This window comes from Puccinia triticina, chromosome 9A, assembly GCF_026914185.1.
Source record: "Puccinia triticina chromosome 9A, complete sequence".
In the NCBI taxonomy this organism is placed as follows: Eukaryota; Fungi; Basidiomycota; class Pucciniomycetes; order Pucciniales; family Pucciniaceae; genus Puccinia; species Puccinia triticina.
In genome coordinates this window covers 49,299-68,186 of record NC_070566.1, presented here as the reverse complement: position 1 = coordinate 68,186, position 18,888 = coordinate 49,299, and the positions used below count along the sequence as shown (strand labels likewise).

At 45.3% G+C, this 18,888-nt stretch overlaps 1 protein-coding gene across 1 annotated transcript; it reads right to left on the bottom strand.

Moving 5' to 3' along the window:
- Positions 1 to 7,313: 7,313 nt before the first annotated feature.
- On the bottom strand, positions 7,314 to 17,935 carry PtA15_9A12 (uncharacterized protein; the record flags this gene model as incomplete). Its single annotated transcript, XM_053172306.1, has 3 exons — positions 7,314 to 7,352; positions 7,447 to 7,757; positions 17,467 to 17,935. The coding sequence occupies 3 exons, from the start codon at positions 17,933 to 17,935 to the stop codon at positions 7,314 to 7,316; spliced, it is 819 nt and encodes a 272-aa protein (XP_053023443.1).
- Between the last annotated feature and the right edge of the window lie 953 nt (positions 17,936 to 18,888).

The window sequence follows — 18,888 nt, the reverse complement described above, 5'->3', positions numbered from 1 at the left end:
TCTGGTGTGGATCAACGGTGTGGAATTTTTTTTCACATCTAAGGACGTCACAAAAGATCGAGATAAAATCCTCATTGTCGGACGTTTGATATTGGAAACCAACTTGCTCTCGTTCTTTCAAGCTGAAGCCCAAAAGTTGATCGAGAAGACCTGGATTGAGGTTAAAGAGGATCTCTTCGAGGCAGCCCTCCCATTGCAGTGGCGCACGGCCTTACAGAAAGAGGTCAGATATCTGAAGATGCTTGAGTCTGAAACTTTCAGCCAGTACACGACTCGTGCTCGGACGCTCCAACGGATGATCAATTTTGAACGGCATTCCTTGTCCAACTTCCAACTCGCGGAGGGGATGGCGTTTGGACTCCCGACTGAATTGGAGAACAAAGTCAACAAACTGGATCTCCTCAAACGCGAGGAATTCAAGTTCAAAGAGTTTATCCAACGGGTGGGTAATTGTTATGATGCCCTCCCAAGAAAGATTCATCGCCCCAGAGCGGGAGCCCCCAACACATCATCTCAGCAAAACCCAACCACAGGCAACGTTCCGCGCGACGAGTACATCTGGCGAATTCACTCATACCTAGATTCAGTGGGGAAATGCCACCACTGTAAACAATACTGCGGGAATGCAGCCGGGACTTGCCCAGGGCCAGCCTACCGCGGACCCGTCGACATCCCCCCGACCTTTGTGGTGCCGCCCAAACCAGCTGACTACGTGGCACCACGGGCTTGGACCAAGCCCCACGGCGCAGGAACACAAGCAGGACCGGCACAGCCGGGCCGACCAACGGGATGTCCAGCTGGAGTAGCAGCCGTTACTGAAGACGCAGCGATGTTACAAGAAGAATCGGCTGAGGTTTACGACGACACCGACTTTAAAGAGTATCATGCGGCAGCCATTGCAACACTCAACAAGATTGAATCCTCGCTCGCTGACAAGATGAACACCAGCACCCCCACACCGGATGATGGCTTGGTGGCCTACGTGGCAACCGCAGAGATCCTTGATGCGGAGCACCGGTTATTCACTGAAGGTGAGGCCTTAATTCTGGAACACCCCGGATTCAACTCCTTGCTGCTCGATAGAGTGGAAGGGGAATTCTCTGAGGATGATTCTGAGGAAATCGGGTATGTACTCCCTCATCTGCCTCGCTGCCGGGTTCTACATCAGCTCCATGCGGGCAGATGCTTACGGGGTACGGTTCGTACAGCTCCGACAGCTAGACTCCCGATCCGGCACATCACCTCCATCCATCGACCACGACTGCAACATACGCCTGATGTAACCATGATCTCCTTACACTCTACCTTTCTGACCGTCCTCGCTTGTTTAATCAACCCTACACAACCGCAGCAATTAACACACCGCCAAAAAACAAGAACCGTTAACACAGGTAGACAATCAACCATCTTCAATCCCGACCTTGCGGGCCGCTCTCAACGGACCAAATCTCGTACCTCCCGGCCTCCTTACACACATGCCCCAACCTACCCCCTACCCTCTTCTGTGCACTCCCGACGCGTCAAATCCCATCAATTCTCTCACCCCTTCTTTCTTCTCAATATAGGGGGGGAGACTGTAAAACCCCCGCGCCGCAAGCACCACGGGTTTCACAAGAACCAGCTCCGACCCCATATAGTACTATCGCCCCCGCCCTCCTAGCTCAGTAGAGATCCCCAACCAACTGACCATCTCTCCTGAGCTAGGTAAGCCACTATTCCTTCTTCTCTTTCTTTTCCTTCCCTTCCTTGATGTTGTACCTAGAAGAGAGATCCCCGACCAACTGACCATCTCTCCTGAGCTAGATGAAATAAAACCCCTACGGTGGCATCAGAAACCTTGAGACTGTTGTCTCTCTGTGTGCCAGTGCCCTAGTCCAGTGAAGAGCTCCTTAGCTCTTACAGCGATGCAACAAAGCATTTGAAGCCCTGAAGACTTTGTTCACCTCAGCACCTATCCTGAAAATTGCCAACCCGTACCGCCCGTTCCTCTTAGAGTGTGACTGCTCAGATTTTGCATTAGGTGTGGTCCTCTCACAAGTATGCGCCAAGGATAATGAGCTCCACCCAGTGGCGTACCTATCAAGATCACTGATCCAAGCCAAACAAAACTACGAAATCTTTGATAAAGAACTTTTGGCAATAGTTGCGGTGTTTAAAGAGTGGTGCCATTACCTCAAGGGCAACCCAAACCGCTTGAAGGCCATTGTGTACACCGACCACAGGAACCTAGAGAGCTTTATGAACAGCAAGAGGCTCACCAGGAAGCAAGCAAGATGGGCGGAGACGCTGGGGAACTTTGATTTTGAGATGATTTTCCGGCCGGGCCGGCAGGCAACCAAACCGGACGCGCTATCCAGATGCCCAGACCTGGCGCCCGCCAAAGAAGAGAAGATGACATTCGGCCAGCTATTGAAACCTTCCAACATCACGCCCAAGACGTTTGCAGCAATTGTGGAGGTCAACAAGTCAGTGGAATTGGAGGATGCTGATTGGTGGTTTGAAGTGGACATACTGGGAGTGGATGATTTCAAGGGGGAACAGGTGGACCTTATCCCGACAGAGACCAAACTGATAAATCTGGTCTGTGCCAATACCCAAGCAGATCCTAGGCTAACACAGTTGATCAGCCAGTCTCATAATGAGCCGCCCGGACAGAGCAGTTACTGCTTCAAGGACGGGGTGTTATACAATCAGGGCAGGATAGAGGTTCCAGCGGTCTAATCTGTCAAGACGGCAATAGTTTGAAGCCAACACGACTGTTGCTTAGCGGGGTACCTGGGACGTGCAAAGACACTGGCGTTAGTGCACCAATGCTTCAATTGGCCGGCACAAAAGAAATTTGTAAACCAATATGTGGACGGCTGCGGATTGTGCCAGCGCGTGAAAGCGTCAACACAGAAACCTTTTGGCATGCTTAAACCCCTGCCAATACCAGCGGGCCCGTGGACCGACATTTTGTACGATCTGATCACGGATCTGCCGGAATCAAACAACAGCAATAGCATCCTCACAGTGGTTGATAGACTCACCAAGATGGCACACTTCATACCTTGTAAGAAGACTGTCAATGCCAAACAACTAGCCAACCTTATGCTCAGACACGTATGGAGACTCCATGGGACCCCAAAATCAATAGTCTCCAACAGAGGGAGCGTGTTTATCTCTCAAACCACAAGGGAGCTCAGCAAACAACTAGGCATCAAATTATCTCCATCCACCGTGTACCACCCTAGAGCAGATGGGCAATCCAAGATTGTGAACAAAGCAATTGAACAGTATCTGAGACACTTTGTAGGATATCATCAAGACAATTGGGAAGAGTTATTTGTGATGGTGGAATTCTCCCACAACAATCAGGAACATGTGTCAATTGGGATGTCTCCTTTCTGGGTGAACTATGGATTTGACTTGACGTATGGAGGAATACAATCCACGGAACAATGCCTACCATCAGTCAAACGGTGCGTACAGATCATTGCAGCGGTACATGAGGAATTGAAAGCAAACCTTGAAGCAGCACAGGCAATGATGAAGAGTCAATTCGACCGCAAAGTGGCACCCCGAAATGGCAAGTGGGAGAGGCGGTATGGTTGAACAGAAAGAATATATCAACTACAAGACCCTGCACTAAGTTATCTCACCAATGGCTAGGACCTTTTCCTATATCTGACCAAATATCCCCATCAGTATATAAACTTACTTTTCCTCTTCCAATGGGAGGAGTCCACCCAACATTCCATGTGTCAGTTCTACAAAGACATAAGCCGGACACAATCAAAGGACACGCTGCGGCGGAGCCACAACCAGTGAAATTGGAAGGAGCCAAGGAGTGGGAAGTGGCAGAGATCCTGGAATGTAGGAAGCCACGGAAGAAAAAGGAGTACCTCGTGGTGTGGAAAGGACACGGGCCTGAAGCAAACTCGTGGGAACCAGAACCAAATCTAAAAAATTGTCAAGAACTAGTGACGGAATTCAACACCAAATTCCCGAATGCGGCGGCGAGGCACAAGAGGACTAGGAGATTCAAGTGATGGGTTGGGCTTTTTCCCTACGGGGATTTTTAATGCCACCCAGGAAGAGGACGCAGAGCCAGGGGCTTGGGCGTTAAGGGGAGGATAGTGTTATGAGCTGCGCTTGCGCGCCGTAGCACTCCCCACAGACATGTCTCTCATTTTTACATACATGTCACGCATCCCAAACCACAAGGGAGAGCCGGGGAAAGATCACTTAGCTTTCCCCATCTAGCAATCTACTTTATAGCTTGAAGATCCAGATCAGAGGTCCCAGATTGCCTCCTTACCCCGACAGACTGACTCTAACAAGCATAAACCCCTTGTTGTTTGTACATGCAGCGCAGTACATGCATGAGAGTGCTGTGTAGTTGAGATCCCCTGCAGCAATAATCCCTTGTGAGGAGCTTCCCTGGACCAAAAATCCCTCACCCTTCAATATATAAGGAGGCCCCTTCCCCCCTCATCAGACTTTTCCCCATCAGCCTACAGAGGTTTGGTCACGAGTGGTTATTTAGTTTAGTTAAGATCAGCCTACAGAGGTTTGGTCACAAGTGGTTATTTAGTTTAGTTTAGATCAGCCTACAGAGGTTTGGTCACATATGGTAGTTTAGTCAGCAGTGCGGTTATAATTAGCAGTATTAGTGGTTAGTACAAGTAGCGTAGAAGTTTAGTAGCAGTATTAGTGTTTTGGCAGTAGTAGAACCAAGCATAACCCAACAAAAAATTTGAGTTAAACAGCATATTAGTAACGTGTAGTACAAGTATAACAGAGTAAGTTATATATTTAGGGTGTTCAAAGGTGACTTGCATAAAATCATAACACCATGAAATCATAAAATTCTAAGCTGAAAAAAATATGTTGCACCCAAGCACTCAAATTAGAGCAACATTTCTAGAATGGTACATATGAAATCATTGCTTGAAAGTTTTATGATTTTATGATTTTATGCATTGAAAATTTTATGATTTCAACTTTGAACACCCTTATTGCCTGCGTGCAAAGAAGTTATAACAGAGTTGCTAGCCTGTTGAATAAAGTGATCTAGGTCTGATAGAGATTACTATATGAAAGTAAGATCTGTCTGGGAATCAGTCATATCTTTATAAATAGGGTCTTGGAAAAACAACTCCCAACTTTTGGGAAAACAACTCCCATACGTCGGCGCGACTATTTTTTGACCAGCGCTCGACGTCGACCTGGACCCTTTTTTTGGTTACGGGATTTTTGGGAGTCGTTGACCCAAAACAAAAAAATTTGGGAGTCGTCATGCTAATTTTTTGTATTATTTTTTATTATTTTTAATATGTATAACTTTTTTGTTCCACGTACTAGAGACATGAAAATTTGAGAGCACAGAGATTTATGCATAAATTGTATCCCCTGAATTTCTTAGCAATAGTGTGTCATCAGAACATGAGATATAAAGGGTGCGCGTAGGGCTTAGTAGGAAAATGACCGCCAACCACATAACTTTTTTGTTACAAACCCAAAAAGTCCAAAAATTTCAGGAATCTTTCCATGATACATATATTTGGTGCTATCAAATTATTAGCAATAGTGTGCCATTTTAGAATGACGTATCAGGGGTGCGCGGAGGGCTTACTAGGTAAATGACCACCAACCATATACCTTTTTTGTTACACACCCAAACAGTCCAAAAAATTCATGAAACTTTCCATGATGCATATATTTTGTGCTATCAAATCATTAGCAATAGTGTGCCATTGTAGAATGGCGTATAAGGGGTTCACGGAGGGCTTAGTAGGAAAATGACCTCCAACCTTATATCTTTTTTGTTACATACCCAAACAGTCTAGAAATTTCAGGAAACTTTCAATGTAGCATATAAGGCTTTCTATGAAATTCTTAGCTATGGGGTGTAATAAAAATAGGATATATAAGGTGTGCGCGGATAAAGCCCGCTGCGCACACCCCATATCTCCTATTTTTATCACATCAAGTTGCTATGAATCTCATATCACAAATTATATGCTAAACTAGAGGCCAAGGCGGCTTCGCCGCTGCACTTTTTGAGGTACAGGGGAATTCTATCTGGCAAAGTGTTCAGTAAAAATAATTCAGAGATTGTGTAGAAATATTGATGCCTGTTACTGGTTCTTGAAGACAGTTTAACTCTTTTGAATGATGTGTACCAGTCATTGAAGCAAGTATTACTTTTTTGAATTCTGGAGACCATTCATTGAAGATCTTGACTCTTTTGAATTGTGTGTTTCAGTCATTGACAAGAATATAACTCTCTTGAATTGCTGGCACCTCTCAATGAAAGTCTCTTGAATCCCTGGCACCTATCATTCAAGGGAGTGTTACTCTATCAAATGGTAGAAAAACAAATCAGCTGGGCAGAACTGCAACTTCAAAAGAGTGTGAAAACAGATCAGTTCAAAGCCTCCCAGAGTCCCCTCAATGAATGTAAAATAAGGATCTCAGGCAGCCTGATCTATGTACCCTCTCTAGAAAACCTGACTCATCCCAAAGAGACCTGATCAGATAAGTGAATAAAGTGATTCCAGACTTAAATACTTCCCTTCAACAAAATCCTATGCAAATGATATTGTGTTGGATATACCATCACAAGGCCCAATGTTCATTGTCTTCATTTTTTCAAGACTCTCAAAAACACCAAAAAAATAAAAACTGATTCAAAAAGTTAATGATAGATACCTGCAACTTAAGACAAAACCCACAAGACAATTCTTGTCCTAGAAAACCACTGTTTTAAACTCATTGGGGAACCCCCATGAGATCATTAGAAATAGACTTCTGACAAACACCTCAATCTGAATCACCCAATCACCTCCTCCTTGTATATATTTCAAGCTTCAATCACTTTGAATATATGGGAAAACAGAAATGAGAGGACACAAGTTAATTCTAGGATGCTACTGGATCTTTCTCTCAGACCCAGTCCATTGTAAGCAATAAATGACACCTCCTTGCCAATGATTGCTGTTATTCTTCTTGCAAGAAATATCAATTACTGGAAGCATATTTGGTGAGTACAAATCACAGAGAGAGTTGCATGGTGCCCAACTGGCTTTGGCAGTCTTGATCAAACCAAGCTAAAAATGGCAGTTCAGACAATAAATGATGTTAATTGATTCATTTGATTAATTTGCTATTCTTTTTTTTTGTAGAAAAGTAAGATTTGAATAGCCACATGGGTTTGGTAATAACAATCAAAATAAGCTGAGGTGAGGAATATTTGATGTCAAGCTACACACTTTTGACCGTTCTTAAATATAATATGTGTTGCCGTGAGCATTTTCCGATCCACAACATCATAATCTTTGGATGACCATCGCTGAAGCAGCTCCTCCCTGTTGCAATTTTGTCAAAGGTTTGAAAAAAAATAATCAGAATTTACGGTAATCGGTGAAGAAAGAAAAGAGATGATGAGAGATAGCGGCTAACTCCATTGCAAACTCCAGCCACGCCATATTCGCCTGGTTTCAAGGAATTAATCAAGCTGACAACAATCCAACAACAACTGCTGCCAATAGGGTGGCCCAAAGCGACCGCTCCACCGTTGACATTGACTTTTTCGGCTTTGATTCCAAGGATTTTCATACTGGCGAGGGCGACGACGGGAAAGGCTTCATTGATTTCGATTTTCGTCATGTCTTTGAACTCCAAGCCTGCTTTCTCTAATGCCATCGGGATTGCAAGAGTGGGGGCAATAGGGAAGTCGATTGGCGCACAGGCCGCCTCGGCATAGGCTGGTGCTACGTAGTTTTATATATTGACGAGCGGGTGACCCACGAGTCGTAGAAGACCACCGACTGCGAGCGGGCGTCGTCGGGCGGCGAGGGGTCTGCGAGCCGTACTGTTCCCATAGCGTCTTGGCCTCCCACCAGTCGGTCCCGCTGTGGAACTACTCTTTGGGGGAATAGAGTTTAGAGAGGGATGAGTGCGTGAAAAGCTGCCTCTCAGGTTGGGAGAGTAATATGGGACAAGAATAAGAGTATGGACTCTTAAAGAAAAGTGTGGCTGATGAAGTATTGAGAATAGTGCTTTCTAGACGAAATCAAGGGGGAAAATATACTGTAAAATATGTGGTAAAATAGGCTATGTAATTCTTATTCTGTGACCAGGGATGCAAAGTGACAATCTGATGGGGGACAAACAGAATGGGCCAAAAGGCTCTACATTTATAGTGAGGGGACAACAGGTGGTTCTGAGACGAAGAGAAAGATGGGAACAGGGTACAAAAAGCCTCCAACAAGGTGACAAGGCAACAAACCAACAAGGCATCTACTACATGGCTTGGGATGACATAAGAGGAAAACAATAACCATGGCGCATCAGCCGCCATGCATCTGAGAAAGAGTTACGCCTTGCTGGAATATAGAGGAGTTAATTCTAGTGAACACTCAGGGTCCTTCCTAATAGTCTGGCTCTGTTTGATGGTGGACTTTCTCCCACTTTGACCTGATTTTGTACATATTTTATTACCCATTGTGGAGGGCCATCCATGAAAGTGAATACTGAGAAGTTGAGGCGCCTTGTAGAGATGATTCTAGGCTATTATGAAGTGTCTGTGGGCGTGGATTACAGGTACCAGAGTGATTTCTAGAGGGCGTTTGGCGGTGATTCCTTCCTGGTGAGTGTCTGAGTGATGTAATAAGGTTTTGATTAGGCTCACCACATCCACCCCCAAATTAGATGATGTCCCCATCATCCAACCTTGAGTGAGGTGTGACAAAGAGAGGAGAAAGAAAATAGGGCAAGGCAAAAGAAGACTGTGACGTGGCAAGTTGTTTTTTGGGCAGATTTTTTTGTATGTTTGATTTTCCTTCTAGCGTAAAAAGAATTGAGTTGAGTTTGAAGAATAGAAAAGATATGAACAAGTGAGACAGAAATAGGATTTGGTTGATTTATATTTCTTTAGTGAATTTTATGCTGTTTTTCTTGTTTGATTTTATAGTAATCTTCCAGGAAATAATGTGACGATGAAAAGGTATAGCTAGATGAAGAACTAAAGGAAAAATGTAACAAGAATTTTTAGTGGAAATGGGTGGAGAAACCACCCCCAAATTGGTGTGATCCTTGCGGCGTAGCTATCCTTAGTTTCGTCTCCAGGGCTGTTTATGTCATCCGCGCTAGAAGTTCCAGATCTCGGCGCTCCTCCTTCGTCGTTGCTCGCGCTTCCAATAGCAATCCGTCGGCTTTCGCGCCATCAAGAGCTCCAATAGCTTTATTAGCCCCCTCCCGACTTGTGAACACAACCAGCGCAAATAACTCCATCCCAGATCCGACGTGTGGCGTAAAAGATTCTCTGATAGGTCCGTGCTCTTTCAAAGCTTCCGTGATGTCTGCGGCAGATGTTCCTGGCGCGATATTAAAGAGGTAGATGGGCCAAAAATGTGCTAAGGAGTATTCTGCTGACTGATTTGCAGGGACTTTAAAATGGTCACTCATTTTGAAGGGGTTGTATTGAGTTGATCACGAAAATGTTTATCCGAACAGGTTGGCTAGACGTGAGTTTGTCGTGATAAGAAAGCTCTTGCGAGATGGGGGGAAAGAAACTGGTTTGTGCGTCGGTCGGTCAAACCCCTCAAACAGCAAGCACAACACAAATTATCGTGCCATGTTGTTAGATAAGTAACTGGCCGGACTGGGCATGGCGCGACCTGTTGTCGCATGAGTTCTCTTTTTTTTTTAGTTTACATTATTCAAGTTGTGTTTGTTGATTTGGTTTCGAACCTGCCTAGGCCAAAAAAAAACTTGCTTTCTTTTTTTATTTGTATCGCCGCGTGTCGTGGTCGCAGAGGTGTAGGCCAAAGATTTTGTAACGGGCTAGCCGAAAGCTCGAAGTCCTCTTAGTCGCAGAGATGGGCCGAAGGTCATGTTACTGGCTAGACGAAAGCTTGTAGTCCGGCGTGGTCGCAGAGATCTAAGCCGATGATCTTGTTCCCAACTAGACGAAAGTTTGTAGTCCTCGGATTCTTCCGAGCCAAAGGAGAGCACCCAAAGCTATATAAAGGGGATTGAAATGATGGCAAAATCCAATCCACTAACTCCTCATTACTATCATTCCTTGCTAAGCCAACACAACCACTTCGCCTCTTTCTCCTGTTGACCATGTCTTTTATTCCTGAATCGCCTATTGATGGTGCCTGGGATCCAAACTCCCGAACAAACGCGCGCAGCGGTTACGGCGAAACCAATACTCCCTTATCTTTAGTAAATAATTATCCCCTTGGTTCACAAAATTATCCTATCTTAATCCACTCCGACGACGAAGATTTCATCGCTGGAGTACATGTAGCAGCTTCCTATGTCACTCGGGTTGTTGAACTCCCGCAACTTCATGTTTTTCGGCAACGCCTCCGCCTCCTTGTCGCCAGAACACAATTCCAACACAATCAACCGACTAGAAGAGCTCGTCGAAATGGCCGTGCCCGCGGCAGTCGTCCGGTGGTCCTGGAATTCCGCCATGTTGAGCGCGAACTTGAGGCGCTGATAAATGGTAGCTTTGAGATTCAAATGGCCTACTAAGTAAGCCCCTAATTTTTTATTTTTCACTGAAATTTACTCCTTTATTTTACTAATTTATGCTTCCTATCGGCAACACCAGTCCCCCACTTCTTTTTCTTTTTTTTTCTTTCTTTTTTTTTTTTTTTTTAAGTCTTGAAAGCCCTTATAGATCTAACTGTCTGAAATGTGAATAGCCATAGAAAATTTAATCTTTCCCAAAAAAGCAACGAAGCCAGAATAAAATCAGAGTTTTCTTGAATGGAACAGCTTCACATGCGGCGCCGCATACCTGCGCTTGAGTTCTTGACCGTCAAGTTCTTCTAAAGTATATGAGCCACTTTTTTCTTGTGATTTTATGCGGTACGGCCCATTCCAGCGGTTTTCAAAGAGCTTTCCCCACTGACTTTCTAGGGATTTATTGTACACAAGAACTAGGGATTCCGGCGTAAGCGGTCCTCTGTCTGGTTTCTTTTGATTCCAATATTTGACAGAATTTTCCCTGGAGTCCTTCATGTTCTTGTAGGCTTCTTGCAAAATTGATTCTCTCCTCTCCAGTTGGCGAACTCTGGCAAGGAGAAGGTCTGCGGTTGATTTTACTGACTCCCAATCAGTCCCTAAGAAAGTTTCCAGTTCGAGGTCAATTGGTAAAACCGCCGGTTGGCCAAACATGAGTTCATAAGGCGTATAACCAGTGGTTCTCTTCGTAGAAACTCTATCCGCAAAAAGGACAAGAGGTAAGTAGCTGCGCCATTTCTTTCCGTCCGTCCCAGCCAGTTTAACCAAGGTATCTTTAATGGGCTGATGACCTCTTTCTACCATCCCGTTTGCTTCCGGATAATATGGCGTAGTGACTTTTACAATGGATCCTTTCTGCTTTAAGCAATCCTGAAGTTCCTTCCCAAATTCCGCCCCGCCGTCGACTACAACTGTGTGAGGTGCACCATATCTGAAAATCCATTCGTCCGTAAACCACTGCGCAATCTTTTTAGCTTTAAGAGTTTCCAATCCCACAGCTTCAACCCATCCGGAGAGATCATCTCTTGCAATCACTAGATATTTCCACTTTCCCGCTTTAATATGTACTGTATCCATACTGACGCGCCCAAAAATGGTAGATTTCCCTGTTGCGTGCTTATGTTCCAAAGGTTTCAAGGGGCTCCTCTTCTGACAGGCGTTGCAGGACTGGACCCAACTCTTGACTTTTCTTTTCATGTGCGGCCACCAAAACCTAAGCTTAGTCCGTTTGTAAGTTTCTTCCACTCCTCTATGGCCAAGTTGTTCGTGAAGCGCCTCCAGAATGTGTTCCTGGTATTTTGGATTGCTGATAACTAGTTGCGGGAAAGGTTTATTTCTCTTTTTAAGTTTGCCGTCAGAGACCATGAAGCCGGCAGATTTATGCTTTATTACTTTCCAATCCGCGTCAGAGGTATCTGTTGGCCTATTTAGAGTGAGCAAATATTCTTGAAGCTTGCCCCAAATTCCTTCTTGCTGAAATTGACCGCGCTCCACCCCCAAATTTAAAGTGTTAACTTCTTTGACGCCAAAACCGGGATGAGGCTTAATCCATTTCTCATCTTCGTCAAAACTGGGCTGCTCTCCTTCATCATCGTCTGGCGGTCTTCTAGATAATCCGTCGGGCATAGTGAAAGTTTTCCCAGGGACGTGAACCAAATTATAAGAGAATAATTGAATAAAAGCCACCCAACGAGTCATGGGAGCATTTGGAAGATCAGGTGAGTTAATCATTTCTATAAGGCTTTTAGCGTCCACTAAGAGGTCGAATTGCTGGCCCCAAAGCTGAGTTTGTAATTTTTTTAGGATTTTTGCGACGCCACAGAGCTCCAGTTTTGATTGAGAATATCTGGATTCCACCGGCGAAAAAACCACGGATTCGTATAAGACTGGCCTGTCTTTCTGGTTATCTTCTTGAGTGAGTACTGCTCCTGCCGCAATGTAGCTAGAATCCACCGCTAATTTTATTTTTCCTGCTCCTTCAGAGTAGTCCAATTTTTTTAGAGTTATATCATAACCTACTATCCGTTTCAAAAGATCAAACGCATCCTGGCACTCCTTTTTCCAGTTCCATTCCGCGTCTTTTCTGGTTAATTTTCTAAGCGGTGCGGCAAGCTCTGAAAGTCCTTTAATAAACATCCTGACATAGACGCAGACTCCTAGAAAACCTCGAACTTCCGTTGCATTTTTTGGTACCGGCCATGTTTCAATTTTATTTAGCTGTTTTTTCGAAATTTTTCTGCCCTCCCTGCGCACAACGTGACCCACAAGATCCAACGCGGGGACGCAGCAGGCAAATTTCTTTCCGGAAATTGTGAGTCCAGCTTCTTCTATTCTAAATAAGATCCGCTCCAGAGTGACGGCGTACTCCCAGATAAATTTCCTGATGCCAGGGTTTTCTGCCAAAGTTTCTTGATTGTAATCTGAAACAGGACCTTTTATACCGCCATCATCAATGAATATACCAACATTTTGAGGAATTTCGTCTTGTAGAATCCACATCATTTGCGCCTGGTATACGGCGACAGAATTGGTTGCTCCTTGTGGTAATCTGGTAAGCTGAAATCGTCCCAGAGGAGTTTCAAAGGTGTTTAATGGCCTAGATTCTAATGATAACTCTCTTTCATCGTAGCCTCCCATTATATCTCCCAGACCGTAGCAAGCTCTCCCGGTAAAAGATTCAATTAATTCTTCCGGTGAAGGCGGTATTCCAGAGTCCTTAATTGTTACTTTATTGAGTTTTTGTAAGTCGTGGACAATCCTGAGCCTTCCATCTTGTTTTTTGACGCAAAAGACCGGGCTAGAGTAAGAGGAATAAGACTGCTCATAAAGACCTGTTCGGATGCGCTCCCGTACTAACTCTATGAATTGATCTTTAATTGCGGCAGGAATTGGAATAGGTCGCTGCTGCCAAGGTTTGTGGGCGATGACGGGAATGATGTAAGGTTTCCCGTAAGTGTGTTTGAGAAGTCCTCTCTCTTCCTCCCGAAAAGCAAGTCCTCCCTGCCGCATTACGATGATATGTTTGAATAATTTAAGTTCTTCAGGTTTGAGCCACCCGGGTGGACCGAAATTAATGACTTTAAGGCGGTCTTCTGTGATTTTCCAAGTAGGGGTAAAATTAGGCGGGTGAGGAGTTAAAGGTGTTACATAAGGATCTCTAGATAAAGGAGGACTACATAAGGGTGAGTTTATGTTCTGCGGCATGAACTGATTTACTGGCTTGATTTTTTTTGACATTGATTTATATTTTGCCGCAAACACTAACTTTTCTTCTACACTATATTTGGGCACCTTCCAATCACCTACTTCTGGAAGGTGCCAGAAGCTAAAAAATGACTCAAAGTTGTGGCAGAATTGACAGGAAAAGTGGTCTCGTATTTTTGGTTTGATGGGTTTAAAATTGGAACCAGGTAAGTCTGACCATTTTTATTTATTGAGAGGGATTCCACACCGCTGTCCTTGAATTGAATAGTAGCTGAGACGTCTATCAACCATGGTTTTCCTAGTATAGGCTGTACCGCCGCAGAAGAGACCCAGAAATGCACTTCTTTCGTAATATTTCCTACTTTAACCGGTACATTTTCCGCAATTCCCAGAATGTCACTCTTGTGTCCGCCAATACCGCGCAGTTTCATAGGTTTTTGAGTAATTATAAGCCCCATTTTCCCCGCTAGATCCCTAGGTAAAAGATTAACTTGAGAACCGTTGTCTAAGAGCGCCTGAATTTGCTTCCCATTAATGGTGACAGCAACATATCCTAAGGGGCAAGCGTAATGCGCTGGACCGCTATCTTGCGCTTCCTCCTCTTCGTCTTCAGAGTTGACGTCGACAGCGTTGGTTGTCTTAGGTTGATCTATAGGAACTCTTTTAGGACTAATCTTCTTTTTGAATGCATCCACGGCGCCGTTAGATATGGCAAAAACTTCTCCAATGGTGAGTTGAATTTTCTCATTTAACATTTGTGAGACCAACTTCTCTTCCGTGTCGGGGAACTGTGTAGCTAATGGTCTTTCCACATAGGTTTTGCGGGCAGGTTTCTCCTTTGTTGGCGCGCTGGTAGAGTCCTGAGGCGTGAGGATTTTAACCTTCTTCGGTGCGGGGTTTTCTTTTCTTGAAGATGCAGGAAGAGGAACTGGGTCATAATCATCCTGTCGAGCAATCTCCAAGATCCTCTCGTCGTCGACGTCCATGAGCTCTTCCTTTGTGTTTCTGACTTTTTTTGCTTTTGAATTGTCTGACCCTTCAGGATATTCTGCACCACTTCTGGTTCTCTTTCCAATGTCGCAGTCAAAAGTGTCTTCCTCCGCATATTCAACCTCCTCAAGCTTTCCAAAAGAGGTCTGGACTTCTGGTGCGCTATCTTCCTTTTTTCCCGTATGCGTTCCTGGCGGTAGATTGATAACTCCCGCTGTTTGTGCTCTGCTTTGGTGATAAGTGTCAACTACGGTTTTAAAAGGCCTGGTTCTATCATAAGGTATTTGAGTTCCGTCTGGTAAAATAACATTGGTTCCTTCCTTCTTTACTAATCCGTTGATTTCGTCCAAGTTAACTTGATTGCACCTGTGGATGGTATGTCCAATCATGTGACAGTAATTACATTTATAGCTAGATGGGGACCGGTCTAGTTGGGCGGGTTTATAAGGAACGTGACTTGACGACACAAATGGAGACGGCTGCTTTTGTACATTCCAGCTAGAGAGGCTTTTAGTAAGTTGATCCATAGCATTATCTTTTGGTTGAGCTTTCTGCGCCGGTGGCTGAATTGTTTGAATTTCTTTCTGAATGTTTTCGTCGTTTAAAATAGCCATAGTCCTAAGTTCTCTATTAATATAGTCCAAGATAGTGTTATACGGCGGAAGAATGTGAGATCCATCCAAGGCCATTTCCATGTGGTTATCTCTTATGAGTTCGCGGTTTACGGCGATCCGGATAGGAAAAGATAAGCAATTTAGAACCGAGTGCCTGATTTCTTCCGCGCTAACCATGTGTCGACAGCGTACTAAGTAGGCTACTAAGTTTTCTAGCTGGATACTGAAATCCTGGAACTCCTTCTGGGTTTTGATTCCCTTCGCCATCGTGGTTGAAATAAGTTTGTCCAAATCATTCCTTGTGTACTGCAGAAGCGGAAGCATTTTTCCCCAACGTTGGACTAATTTAAGCTTGAGTTTTTCCCAGTCGTGTCTTTCCCGCTCCGCCATTTCCTGTACTTCTTTGATTAAAGATTCCCCTTCCAAGAAGAATATAATTTGTAGAGCAATATCAGATCCTTGGGCGCCATCCAATCTAGCCGCATATTCCAGGCGCTTAATAAAATCTCCAATGTCCATGTTTGTACCATCAAAGATAAGTCCTTTGGCGCCAGCTTTGATTTTAACTGGTTTCCTTCCAAATGGTTCTGGGTTATAGGCGGGGAGCTGAATGCTAGTTTGTAAGAAGTGTGGCGTAATTTGAGCTGCTGCGCCTGATTGGCGAGTCTGGTTTACGTATTGCGGCGCAGGGCGGTATTGACTGTTTAAAAAGTTATTTCCTAGGAGTGGATCCAACGCTGCGCTTCCTGTGGTCGAAGGGCTAGTATTTCTCATTGGTCCAGGATTAAATGGCACTGAGGGCGCTTGATTTGATGAAAATGTAAGCCCGCTATTCACTATTGGCATAGCTCCGACGTTCCTCGGCGTAACTGACGATCCAGCGTTCCCCGGCGGAACCGACGATCCAACGTCCATCGGCGCAGGCGCTAATCCAACATTTGCTTGTCTAGTATTTCCTCCAAACGGCGGAATTTCCATATTAGATAAATGGAACCTAGGGTACGGTCCGGAGAAAGAGCTTCGTCTGCCGGCGTTAGGCATTTCTTGCGGTATTTCTACGGTTAAGTTTCTAGAGTCTACTAAGTTGATGATATAGTTATTTAAGGTAGAAAGACTTGGGTGCGTCGAGTTTAAAGGTATTTCAGAAGAATTCTAGGTCGGAATTTTGTTTGAAAAGATTTTAAACTAAGAGTAAGAGTAATTTTTCTACTAAGATCAATAGAATTTTTAGAGTAATTTTTAACTAATGTATTTATTTAGCCTAGAAATGACGAGACTATAAATCTAAAGATCTTCAGGCCACTGTTGGGACACCACTTGTGGAACTACTCTTTGGGGGAATAGAGTTTAGAGAGGGATGAGTGCGTGAAAAGCTGCCTCTCAGGTTGGGAGAGTAATATGGGACAAGAATAAGAGTATGGACTCTTAAAGAAAAGTGTGGCTGATGAAGTATTGAGAATAGTGCTTTCTAGACGAAATCAAGGGGGAAAATATACTGTAAAATATGTGGTAAAATAGGCTATGTAATTCTTATTCTGTGACCAGGGATGCAAAGTGACAATCTGATGGGGGACAAACAGAATGGGCCAAAAGGCTCTACATTTATAGTGAGGGGACAACAGGTGGTTCTGAGACGAAGAGAAAGATGGGAACAGGGTACAAAAAGCCTCCAACAAGGTGACAAGGCAACAAACCAACAAGGCATCTACTACATGGCTTGGGATGACATAAGAGGAAAACAATAACCATGGCGCATCAGCCGCCATGCATCTGAGAAAGAGTTACGCCTTGCTGGAATATAGAGGAGTTAATTCTAGTGAACACTCAGGGTCCTTCCTAATAGTCTGGCTCTGTTTGATGGTGGACTTTCTCCCACTTTGACCTGATTTTGTACATATTTTATTACCCATTGTGGAGGGCCATCCATGAAAGTGAATACTGAGAAGTTGAGGCGCCTTGTAGAGATGATTCTAGGCTATTATGAAGTGTCTGTGGGCGTGGATTACAGGTACCAGAGTGATTTCTAGAGGGCGTTTGGCGGTGATTCCTTCCTGGTGAGTGTCTGAGTGATGTAATAAGGTTTTGATTAGGCTCACCACACCGCACGCCGAGTCCGCCCCCTGGAAGCGACGTTGCCAGAGCAGCTCAAGGATGTCCTGGGCAAAGAGGAAGACGTCGTTGATGAAGACCAGGTTGGAGAGCCCGTCAAGGGCCCGGTCAGCATTGTCAAAGGCCAACAGCGCCTGGTTGCGGTACTCCGAGAGCAGCTTGATCCGGTCAACACCCATCCAGATCGTCTCCTCCATGGCGCACCGCATGTGGTGTTGCACGCCCAGTCCGCTCAGCACCGCGCCCAGATGGGCCAGTCCTTCCGGGGTGTACACACCAACACATACACGTTCTCGGCCCCCAGGTATCGCAGCAAGGTCAGGATTGCATTGGTGATCACCGGCAGCAACTGCTGCAACGAATGTAGATTCAGCGCAATCATCACCTTGAGCGCGCCTTTCGTCCTGCCGGCTCCGTCCAGGAACCGCATCCAAATAAGCGCCTCGGTTTTGGGCGAGAGCCGGCAGCTGAGCGGGGATTGGGTGATCCATACGGGCTGGAAGCGCTTTGCAAGCTCGTCGATGGCCTGGTCAATCCGTACGTTCTGGTTGAGAGTGGGGCCATGACTATCCAGCCAACGAGCGGGGCCCAGGATGTGGTCGCAGAGGTTGTAGGGCGGCACGGAGAGGTCGGGGTCGAGGCCAGGGTGGACAATGACGGGGCCGGTGCGAGGGGGGAAGGCTGAGGAGTCAATGAAAATGAAGCGGTGGAGGTGTTGGAGGCAAAGGAATAAAGTACCCAGCTTCAAAATACGGGCACGGCGGAGATGGTCGTCGTCTGTCGATCGCCGTTGACGCTTGCCAGTGGTCTATGGGGGCGGGACCTGCGGAGGGGCGAGTGTGGGTCGTCGGAGGGGCTTGGAGTGGGGTTCCCAGCCGCGCTTTTCGGGTCGTGGGGATAGATTGATTGAAAGAGTCGGGCTGTAGCATGACTTTGGATACGCGGCATGGTGATGTGTGAGCTTGGGAAATTGTTGTGAGGGGCGTAGCGGGCCCTACGATGGTTTTGACCGAGATTGATGTGAGGCGTGGAGAGGCAGGATGTGTTGTGGTTGTGGTGGGAACGGTTGGGATGTGGTCAGATTAACATCAGACGATGTGCCTATAAGTAGGGGTACCTCTGGCAGGTACGAAGCGCCAGTCGACTCGCTGCGCTGCAATTCCAGCCAGAGAGTCGACTCAACCCCCTCCGCTGTGGCACATGCACAGTTTGAGGGTTAATTTTTGATGACCCCCCTTTGCAATTGCCTTAAATGCGGCGCGCTGGGGGTCATCTGCCCAATGCTTGCAATCTCTCTAGTAGAGATTGGGCTTTGGGTTGGGTGTGATTTTATTTCTTTTTTTTTTGATTAAATTGTAGGGGAAACCCTTGAAGTTTTTTTCCATGATTTTCTGTCTTTAACAAACTTAGATGAGAGATTTCCTGAAATTCTTGGACTGTTTGG